Consider the following 12,068-nt stretch of genomic DNA (forward strand, 5'->3'; position numbering starts at 1 on the left):
TTACACGTACATGGGTTATAATGGCTATTACTGCCCAATTGATATTGCAAACAGAGTATGAAAAATTTTGTCAATAAGAGAGCCTTCTGACCTCCTACATATTCAACCTTAGCTTCAAAATATGCAAAAATACAAGGGGAAAAACTTTTGACGAAGTCTTATTACATATTTTCTGGAAAAACCATCTACATTTACAGAACCGGGAAAAGATGGGTGCAATAAAATTTTGTCTCCCTGGAAAATAAAAATCCTAGTTACTGACCTGGGAGTGCCACCTGTGAAGCAGAAAATTGATCATAAAAAAACTCCAAACACAATACTAAGCACAAATATGATGTGTCTTTCATTTTGTTTATATCAAAAATTATGACATATAATACAACTCTGAAAGCTCAATTCAATGATTCTGTATAACATGACAGACAATTTTTACAAAACATATACAACAATCACTACCTAACTTGGCATATCATACATTCATTCCATATGAACTAAAACAAAACTTTAACACGAAACACAAAAATCAAATCAGATCAATGATTTGTTTTGAACGATTTGACATTTACAGAATTTAAATACTCGAAATTCACTATGAACATGATGTCAGTAATCCCTCGTCAATTAAGTCCTGATAAATTAATTTCATGTCTTCTCCGTCTTGGATAAGAATTTCAACTTGATCAAAGTCCTCATCAGGAACCTGTACAAGGAAAAAGAAAATAACTTTAATTAGTGGTTTCATTTACTTACAAGAGTAAAATATAAAGCAATTGCAGCATCAAGCATTGCATTTATTACAGTCTATGTTCATTTTTATGAACTTGGACTTGAAAAATTAGTTCATAAAATTGAAACTTCGTAAAAAAGAATGAAATAAATCGTCACCATATAATGAAGACCTTGTACATAAATGTTTATCTGAAAAGGCCTTTTTAATAGTTTCAGATTGGGAACATCATATTTCACCTATTACTACTTTCAAAGAAAAAAAGTGGCAACACAAAATCTGATATTTTACAGAAAAAAATTAATCCTTTTTGTGTGTTGTGAAAGGGGACGTCCCACCCCCTCTTTTTCTTTTTTTGCTCTTCCTGTAAAGTTAGGAATTAATATACAAGGTTTCATTATAAAGTGACAAAATAGCATATTTTTCAAGACCAGAAGACAAATTCATAAAAACGTGTCTTTCGTAAAATTGAGTGGTGACTGTATTTCATTTGGTCCCATCTGTAAAGTAAGGTCCCATCATGTGAAAAGCAATTGGCTATAATTGGCTGTGACATACACTCACACGAACTGGTTCGATTTTAGAGGGGGGGGGGACTTCTAATCAATTGGTACATATGCCAGGAAGTATTTGTATTATGCATAGCTCTAACACATATATGATATCCGAGTTAAGTGTTATTTTCATGTTTGTGTAAGTATCATATTGTCTATTTGCCTGCTCTCTTTGGAGACACATTTTTTGAATGGGGGACTACTAACTGGCAGTCATGCTTTGAAGTTATCATGAATAATAACCAAATTCATCACATTTACCGTAACAAACATACAATATTGGTCAGTTATAAAAACAGTTCGCAATCAGAGGTAAAATTATCGTTATGGCCTACATCATCTCATTATGAATGAATTTAAGTTTTTTTTTGCACTGTATAAACATGTAAATCTGTAAAAAAGCAAACTAGATAAATTTACCTTCCGTTTAAATTTTATTTTGAAGTACTTGTGCTGAAATACCATCTATAGTCAACTGTTTATACACACACAATGTTGATTGTATAACAGAATTTTTCACTTTGTAGAATTGAGGCAGAGAAAATGATAAGACCTGTCCAGTTTTAGAAGAAGGGGGGGATAACCTTTAAAAGAAATGAAGGTTTTCAAGAAAGGGGAGGGGGAAGGATTTTTCAAGGGAAATAATGTCAAAACCTCCTGGTTGTGCCCCATGTGTTCAACCAACACACCTACAAATAAAATTAACAAAGTGACATGTTTTTCCCACATCCTATAAAAATAACAAGAAAAGGTACAGCATGTGGTCTTCTTATCTATGAGGAGGTACTGACATTTCCCCCCCCCCCTTTTGTCAATAAACACCTGTGAATAGGGTGAAAAGTTTAATAAAATGTCATTGCTTCCAGTATATTTTTAATGTGTAATTCTTAAAGAAAAGGAAAGGGGTAAAACATGCTTTTCAAGAATTTTTGTTGTCGCTACAGAGAATATCTGATTTTCATTCATAAATAACTCACTCTAAATTTCTTTTTGTATCTTTAGCACTAACTCTTTGACAATCACTTGTGAAAATTACTTGTAATAGCAAGATTCTCATTATAAGCTGTACTCGTCATAGCATACTTTTACTGTATTACATATGAGTACATGTATTCGATTTTCCTAATAAAACCGAACTTTCTACTGGTTTGACGAGTACCAGGCACCTAAAAATTTCCATATTGATGTCAATTAAGATTATCCATGTTGGATTAAGATTAACATGGTTTATAAGATTTTCCATGTGTAATTTTTTAGTCAAGAGTCTAAGCATGGCACAAAATTTTCTGATTTCACAGAAGTGTGGCAAGGGGAATATCATAGACTCTCTCTGAAATATCAGAAAAGGTATGCATCAGCAAACAATAGTGTCATGAGATTTTAACAAAACATGTATCAAGTAGCTACAAAATTTAAAAAACTCACAAATTTGCTCATGGAGAATCTTTGTTTTCTTCCACAACAAATTCTCCACAGCAGTAAGGGACTACTTTACTTTAAACACTTGCCAACTGTAAACCAAGCAATGTAAAATGATGCAACAGATGTGACATAGAACTTCTATAGAATCCCTCTACTTAGCAGGATAAGCAGTCAACTGGACATCACAGTTGATTCATCTTCATGATGGACTCAGAAAATTCCACAATCATATAATCATACTCACTAGTACTTTGGCATATACTTCAGTTGATGACATGAGACTCTTCTGAAGAGCTAATACAATTTCATCAGTCCATTCGCCTCCCACAGGTTCTAGTCCCCACGGCTTGCAAAATTGAGCTTGGACCGGAAATTCTAGGATATCTTCTTTTGGCATACGAAGCCTAAAAAAATTTGAGTAATTTTTATCAGAATAACTTATTAAAATACACCAAGATCTTGAATCCAAGCAGGAAAGTGAACCACAATTTATTATGCAATACAATTTCTTGAGTAAAACTTTCTGGATCAATGCTTATTTGCATTTATAACATTTAATAAAGTCGTAAGTAAACAGTTTTAATAACAAATTATATTACAATAATTATTGCTATCTACATACATATTTATCCCACATACTTGTTCAACATTTGGTGATTTTGAAAAATTTATTCCAACTTTTTTGGTGATAATTGGCGATATCCCGTATTTTGATCAGCTTCCCATATTTTTTCAATGAAATAGTAATTTGAATGAAACAAAAAAAGGCTTTCGTGGACATCGTGTAAATTAGAATTTAGCTTCAGAGTTTTCGGGTTTTTTGACTGACGTGAAGTACAGTTTTCGTCTTTCTACATTTTGATCACACGAGTGGCGAGCATTTTCAAGAAATCTTTACATACAAATCTAACATATAACATACAAAGATTTCTTGAAAATTTTCGCCACTCTTGTGAACGAAACATCAAAAGACAAAAAACTGTACTTCACGTCAGCCAAAATATCCGAAAACTTTTAAGCTAAATTCTAAGTCATTTGAATGTTTATTTTTCTCAATGAAATAAGTTTTAGTTTATGGTGATTTGTAGCAGCCATTTATTTCCTTACCCTTCAGCAATTTTAGCAGTCATTGACAAATTCGTTATAATTTTTTTTTTAAATTAGTATAACATCTTTTATTTATGATCACATTTACCTTGATGAGATATGATGAACCGATGCATGAAGGAATAACTTTTATTTTAACCCATATGGGCATAACCAATATCAATTACAATAGTCAGAGGCAGTTGAATTTTCTCTTTCCACAAATCATCTTCGCAACAGCCAGTTGTTAAAAACCTTCGTACTACTATACCAACTAAGCAAATGGAAAAATGGCCCACATACATCCCCCCCCCCAAATAAATTTAAAAACCATACAATTTCTGCTTTGGCAGAATCATTAATTGCAATCTACAACATTTGTAATATTTGGAAATATAACGATGATTCCCTCCTCAATTAAAATCAATTATACGAATTTTGTTGACAGATTTTGGTAAAAAGAAGTAGGACATTTTCCCAAAAAGTAGGATGAGTGGGAGCCCCGAAAATGTCTAATACAGCTCAACTTTCAATACAGGCTGTGTGTTTGAGTGTATGGATCGTCAGCAGAATTTTTCCTTTCCCGTGTGTTGAGTTCTGTTTTTGGAGGGAAAATGTAGAAAAGATAAGTGCCAAAATTTTTCAGCGAACAAATCTTCCATGCATAGGATTACACATGGTAATTTGTGATTCGATATAATGTCAAACTCATTATAGCGTCAGAAATCTGTGAGACAAATGGTAGCATTACATCAGGGTTTGACTGTATATGTACTCGTTTTAAGTACTTTATTTCTGAAAGTTCCCTTTTTCCGACTGGAAAACAGATCTTGCAAGCGACTGGATTTAATGAGCATTTTTATTGAAAATGAGGTAATTAGAAGTGGGTCCGATTGTATTTCTTGCACATTTTCTATTTATATATAAAAGTATATAGTGATTCTTTCAATCACATTAAGAGCTTCACAGTAAACAATTACCTCGTCAAAGGAACAATCTCACAGTTTCCATAGTCCACATAAACGACACCAACACCATCATCAGAGACTTCTAATACATGGCATCTGTACCACCTATTATCATATGAGAACTTTGCACAGCATGCCAGGCCTGAATGTAAAATAAAGAAAATAACTTCTCCATAATTTTATAACAATTTATTGAAAGATTGCACAAATTATATCTGCATTGAGTTTTCTAAAAAAAATTAGTATTTAAAAAAACAATGGGACAGTTGGAAAGAAATGGGATTCCATCCCATAAAACACAAAGATGTATGTGACCACATATGCCTTATAATTTATGGGAGATAAATTATAAGGCATAGATTATAAATTATATTAATAGACAGAAAAATATGTGAGAGAGAGAAAACTTTCATATCAAGTTTTTCAGGATATATCTCATTATATAAAGTTACCTGCTTCAGGAGCTATAACTTCCGGATAATTCTCAGCGTTTTCCGACAGCTCTTCCATTAAATTCAAAAACATCTGGAGTTCCAGGTTATGGCTGAAGTCTTCATCTGTCGCTGGCTCGTCGATTTGCAGTTTCTGCAGACATATAATATTTGGTGGAGCAAAATTGGTGATGCAGACTTTGAATGGCTCCATTGCTTTCCAGGGACTCGTTTTTAGAAAGCCAATACTCTTCACAGCAGAAAGGCTGTCAGTCTGTAAAAAAACCAAAAAAACCATGGAAATAAAATGCAAAAAATTAAATTCATATGTTTTATACACTGCATAATAATAAAATTGAATTTTGTTGTATAATAAATTAATAATACATTTCTTTTTTACAAACACTTCTTTAACCAGTTTTCAAAATTTTCTTGATCTACATTATATTTGTCAATGTCAAAATAAAAGCATATTAAAAACTAGAGATATTTTGGGGTGATTGAAATAAAGCAGATCAAGTTTCACAAGATATCTCAGGATTGCTGCTGTAAACGAGTTAATGTCTGGAAGTATGGCACCCAATCATGAACATGATCTAATACCGAAATTGATGGTATAAGATCTGTTTTTTTAGGAAGTGCAAAGTTAAAGAATGTAAGTTTTTATTACAATTGAATTGGGGGTGGAGGAAATACTACCTTTTCCTGAAGTCTTCTTACTTTCACTTTCTCACCTGCCTTTAATTTTTTCAGTTAGCCCTCATGTGCTCTTCATCTGGTATAATGGTTGGCTACAATATATCTACATCACAAACAAGTTCTCAAATACAAAGTTCAAACTTGAAAGTGGAATACTGACACATCTTCTTCCTTTACCTGGAGTTTTAGTCAATTGTGTTGATGCCTTTGCACCCATTTGGCATATTTTTTACGTGTTTTCCCAAGTAACTTTACAGAGCTAAGAAAATGGCCTCCCAAATATTTCTGTAAACTTTGCAAACAATCTCTGTGCTTTGAAGCGTGCAATAATGTATGAAATTGCATTTATGTACAATTGCTTTATGCCAGGGCTTTCACATATCAAAAAAAAAATTAGGTACATCTTATTACTCAAGGGCCAAGATTTTCTTCCCAATAAAAATGGCAAAAAATGATTTATTCCTCACTTTTTGAGTACTTGAAATATCTACTAATAAAGAAAAGGGACACTGACGCAAATTTAAAAAAAAATTGTTTTCAGTGAACTCCTATTTATTAATCATGCACATAACATTTTTGTGAGCAAATGCTGTTGTTTTGTTTTTTTGCTTATAACATGGCAACAAGGGGTGTGGGATTTGTCAAGTTCTGCTTCATGCAGCATTTATTTTTTCAAAACTCAATACAGTAGAGCATCGATTATCCGAAAAAAATTGTGGACTGGGGGTGTTTGGATAACTGATTTTTCAGATAACTAATTATTCATGGTAAAAAAATTGTTCCAGTGTCACAGGAACAATATGAAAAAAAGGAACAGTGATATTAAATATTAAACACAAAACTATATATATTTGGGATCACATGTTTTACAAATAACACAGAAAACCAACTAGCCTAGTTTAACAAGTTCAAAATGGCCCTTAAAGTAGGCCTACAGTTAAGGAAAAATGCCCAAAATTTTCTTTTGCTTCAGAGCAGAGACTCGTCTTTTTGCTGCTAAATCTTGCAAACATTTTAAAGGCAGTGGACAGTATCACATTCTTCTTATTCTAACCACTTCACAGCTGTCTCAAGGCAGTGAATTTGTAGACTAGAATGCTTTCGGTTAACCGATGTTTCGGTTGATCCGTATTTGGATAATCGATGCTTTACTGTAACACAGAAGCTGATACCTTTTTTTAATCCTCTTGTTAAACTTTTTTTAATCCTCTTGTTAAAGCCGTATATACATTAGTGAGCAGATCATGCAATGAAAGCATTCACAATTGGTTGTTCAGTAATTTGTACGGTGTTGTAAGCGATTCTTGAGCTGTTTTAACTGGACCCATCTGGAATCGGTTTTTTCCACTGAACACAAAGGAAGTTTATGTACCCACGAGCGGATTAGAACCGCTGCAGGGGGCGGGGGTCGTACGCTACAAAATCTGTACACTAATTTGTGTATGAGCTTTCAGATTTATTCATACGTTTTTTTTAAACTTCTATTTTGTTCCATTCCATATATGTATCTATATGTGCCAAGTCTGGTCACTTGGTTCATTGGCCAGAATCCACACGTTAACCATTATTTTTTATTTTATGCTGAAAAAACCCATTTACTTCAGGAAAATTACTAAGTGTTATATAACAATTAATAATATAAAAATTAATTATAAATTAATTAATAGTATATATAACATTATAGTATATAGTGTATTACAGTATATAAATGTACAGCATATTATTAATTATTAATTAATATAAAAATTAATATTGTTATTGATTTTTCTACCTAGAAAAAATTTTTATTACAGCATAGGTGTATTGTACCAGATTCTGTACCTTTTTTGATTGCGTCCAATGCAGAGTTGATTTTGTCATCACATGAAATAATGCCCTGAGTAGACATGCCAAAATTGGCTTAAAGCTCGTCAGTAGTGATAAATGTTCAGTTTTGCCATGGGGGATGATACCACTAGTACAACATAATCATAGCACATAATTCAATAAAAAATAATCACTTAAACATTTAAGTTTTTTTAATTTTAATTCAAAGTTCATCAAATACAGCACCTCAGTGGCACTGGAACCTAGAGGGCTCATGTGGCCTGAGCCCCCTTCCATCTCCGGAATCAACATTCCGAGGTCGATGAATCCCTTAATTAATTCATGAATACTCAATGCAATCCCAACCTTCATAACTCCTTGTGGGCAATATTCAAGGACTTCTAACAACCCTAGACACTCCCATCTCCCGTTTTCTTCTTATCAGAGTTTCTCTGGCACCTACAATGAAACATTCTTTACGACATAAGTTCCATGAGCTCGACCATGCACTATGCAAATGAACCCAGGTCTGGACCAGCCATGCTGAACCATTGAAAAACCTTTTTTTAGCCCCCCGCCCTTGGGGCAGTTTTGACGGAAAACAAATTTTTGCGGGTTTGGGCATTGAGTAGAGCGGCGGGTTTAGAAGTGGCTTTGGAGATTGCCTTCTGCGCACAGACAAAACTGATCGGCTCTGAGTTTGTCTTCTCTCAAACTCTCTCACATGCATATACAAAGTCATTGATATGGTAAAGATCGATGCAATTTAATAAAAAAATAGTGATGAAAATAAATAAAACACTACAAGAAACTCAGACCTGATTTTTTTAAAAACCAATTTCTGTAGTATTGTGAGAGTGTCTACCATAGCCCCGTAGTTTATTGCCACAGTCCTTAGAAACTACTAACAATTTATAGCAGTTGGCAACTCTGTGAGTATAATCTGCATGTGAATCCCACTACTTTGAGAAAAAGTTTCATCACACAATCTGCATATGCAAATTTCATTCATCAATAAAAAAAATCTTAAAGAATGCAATGGATTGGTCACGTTTTTAAGAGAAAATACTGATTGCAAAACACACTTGTATTTATATATGTTTAAAAAACTATTTTATACAAATTCTGTTTTTAAAAACATTCCCTTTCCATTCCAATGTCTCAGAAAGAAAAAAGTTACAGATCAACAGCAATCTACAATCTGCATAAGGAAATTCAATATTCAGATGTTTAAATTTTAATCTGCAGATTATACACAGGAAATTACAGCACCCAACCGATATTATAATACAGTCTTTACAATAAGTTCTTTGAATAAAAAATAAAGGTTATTCTTTATTAATTCAATAAAATAATGGAAGTGACGATAGGGTAGAAGAGATGCATTTAGTTCTGTGATACATCAAAGTTCTGCCATACATTGAAAATGTATACAAATACAAAGGTCATAACAGGCAAAATGGCCATTGAGGTGGCTGAAAAAAGATACCCATAAAAATATTGATGTCAAATATATCTAAAAAACAGCAGCCCAAAAAATTGCAACTATACCAAAAAACTAACAATTATGATGAAATATAATACTCTCTCCATAAAAAATTATGACTGTCTTATCTAAGCATGGATAGCATCTTGATTGATCCCAACGTGAATATCACTTTTTTAACGTGTTAATTTTGGTATAATTCCCAACACAGAAGGGGTAAGCCATTCCATTTATTCACAACCCCCTGTTAGAGAAAAATTCCCTGAGACACCACAACCTGAAGTTGTCCCTTACGAAATGATACTAGTGCCCCCTTGTCGAAACACTCAATTGACAGTGTATAAATATCGGAATTGAATATTGATCTATTCAGCAGCCTACCACACAATGTGTTGACATTCAATCACACAATTACAGTTACTATTAAATGCTTGAAATATAATTTAATAACTCTTACCACTTTTGTGCACATTGGAACTCCGCTTCTGGTATCACAATGAGATGTTTCTGGAATGTTTTCAGTCAAGGCATCAATAATGTCTTGTAAAACTTCATTATCACCCTTTTTAATTCTCAATGAGATTGAAACTTTTTTCCCTGGTTTCGGTGGTACCTTTTTGGATGGAGAGGAAAAGAATGAATAAGTAATATGATATTTAATTATTTTTTATAATCTCCTGGAACACCGTTTCCTGATTGGGGAAGGCTGGGACCCCTTCCCCCCAGGTGTCACCAGTTCAATTGTAGAACTATAAAACGAAAAAAATTAATGCTAAGTTTAAAAAAAATATAAATTACTTGCAAAGAAGTTTGCAAGTAAATTTTAATTAAATTCACACCCAAAAGCACGCTGCAATGTTGGTAGAGAGTGCAATAGTGGTATTATGATTTGACAAAAATTATACTTGTGGAGACATCTCTTGAGGAGTATGACACACTGTTTTATGTTTTTTGCAGTCCAGTAGATGGCATTGCTATCTCATCATTAGTACTTGTGATAGAATGTCTGCCAATATTTGAGAATGTCCTCCATGATAGATGGCTGTTGTTTCTGCTGCTATAAATAGGAGGGGCAGGGAGTCCAGACATCAAGATTTCTGGGGTTGCATGACTGAAAGTGCAGGTCTATGCAGACATTAAGTTGTGAACCCCTCAGAAATCTTAAAGTATTTGGGAACCACTGCCCTCTAGAATATCCACATCATACAGTCTGGTCGCTAAGAGTTTTGCATCAAAAGAACATATGCAATGAAAACATTTAGGTTTGATGGGCTTTTCTTCTTTTCTTAAATGCATTTTCTTTGTAGTTTAATTATTCATTTTACATGAAAGGGCTCAAAAGCTTTCTGGAAGAGAGGTAGAGGTGTATTGGGAAAGACTCTGAGGTGTATATCAGGCTTAAGTAACAGTAATTCAGATGATCCCAAAGGGGAAAGAGCCTGGGCCATGTCTGACTGCTACTGCTGCAGTAATTTTGATATGACTGTGCAAAAATTCAGTGCTCAATGCTGCTGTGTTATGTACATTCATTGTCAATTAAAATGTTCATTAGCCGAATCTGTATTTGTTAGCTGGGGTAAGAATAATACATAAAAAATGTTAGTAAAGCCAAAAAATTTTTAAGCGACGTGTCACTGTATAACATTTCATTTTCAAAAATCTAATTTTGAAGATTTAAACAGTTACAGTAAATGTGATATAAATTTGATAATCATAAATAATCAGCAACAACTTAGGTAAGTTTTATAAATTTTGTGATTTCATCACATTTGCTGGTGATTATGTATAATGTGGTGTATTATGTGTAATGACAATTATATGAACATGATAGCTCGTAATGGTAAATATGATAAATTGTCAATGAATTACTTAAATTTACCAACATTTTCATCAAACTTCAGTCTAGGCTGATGAATTCCGTTGATGATGTTTGAAAAGAAAGTCAATTTTACAAGACTGATTATTATTTATGTTTTTTCCTTATAAAATTTTTGATTAAATTTTTATGGCAAAATTTGTGTATTGCAACCACCACGTATGGAGATACTGGTAAGTGCTTGCATTTCAGTAATATTTCCATGATTTCTTCTAGATTTATCATACTTACAAGCTTCATTCTGGAAATTATACATAATCACCATTAAATGTGTGATAAATGTAAGGAAATTGATCAAACTTACCTAAAAAGATTGATGATAATGCATGAAAATGGTGATTACAGATAATCACTGATTTATCACACATTCACCACAACATATACATTCATTGATTACATAACATTCGCTGAACCTTGATTCCATTTATAGGAAATTATACATATATAGTGATTAGTTCATATACATAAGGACTTGATAAACAAAAGAAAAATATTATTTATCAGTTACAAGAATCTCGAAAATAAAAGGCACTGGAATTTTTCGAATTTTCTTCTTGAGAAACATCTTTTCCCCCCTCCAAGAACCTAACTTCTTTATTTGTTTATTTTTCTAGGAACACCACCTAGCAAATACACATGGTACAGTAATTTAAGTTTGAAAGGGGCTAGGCAGCCCCCAGCCCTATAATAGGTAACTGGTGTAATAAAATATTAGATTCCTTTGAATCTAATATTTATTAAATTTTTAGACACTTTTTAGACACATTTTTAGCAACTTTAAGACACTTACTCTGATTGTGACTTCACATTCTTGTTCAACAATGGTGTTGTGAAGCAAATCAAATATCTCCCTTGGCATATTTGTTACTGTTGTCTACAAAATAGAATCTTGATTTCAAAATTGTGATTTCATAAAACAAGGAATAAATAGTCACCTTATATAAGGAAACCTTGTACATTCATTTTTTTCGAAAATGACTTTTTAACAGTTTTAAATTGAGAACATATCTCAC

At 32.9% G+C, this 12,068-nt stretch overlaps 1 protein-coding gene across 1 annotated transcript in view; it reads right to left on the reverse strand.

The window, feature by feature from the left end:
- Window positions 1–333: 333 nt before the first annotated feature.
- The window catches only part of qin (tudor domain-containing protein qin), a 73,674-nt gene continuing 61,939 nt past the window's right edge, over window positions 334–12,068 (reverse strand). Inside the window, exons 33-38 of the mRNA XM_089254575.1 lie at window positions 11,846–11,929; window positions 9,637–9,792; window positions 5,210–5,462; window positions 4,770–4,899; window positions 2,948–3,107; window positions 334–700 (exon numbers count right to left, since the gene is read on the reverse strand). Of these exons, the coding sequence (XP_089110701.1) occupies window positions 590–700; window positions 2,948–3,107; window positions 4,770–4,899; window positions 5,210–5,462; window positions 9,637–9,792; window positions 11,846–11,929 (894 nt within the window). The 3' untranslated portion in view covers window positions 334–589. The remainder of the gene's footprint in view (window positions 701–2,947; window positions 3,108–4,769; window positions 4,900–5,209; window positions 5,463–9,636; window positions 9,793–11,845; window positions 11,930–12,068) is intronic.

The sequence above is a fragment of the Pholcus phalangioides genome, unplaced genomic scaffold (assembly GCF_987345545.1).
Source record: "Pholcus phalangioides strain wild (caught in Gottingen) unplaced genomic scaffold, Ppha-v1.0 ptg000042l_1, whole genome shotgun sequence".
NCBI lineage: Eukaryota > Metazoa > Arthropoda > Arachnida > Araneae > Pholcidae > Pholcus > Pholcus phalangioides.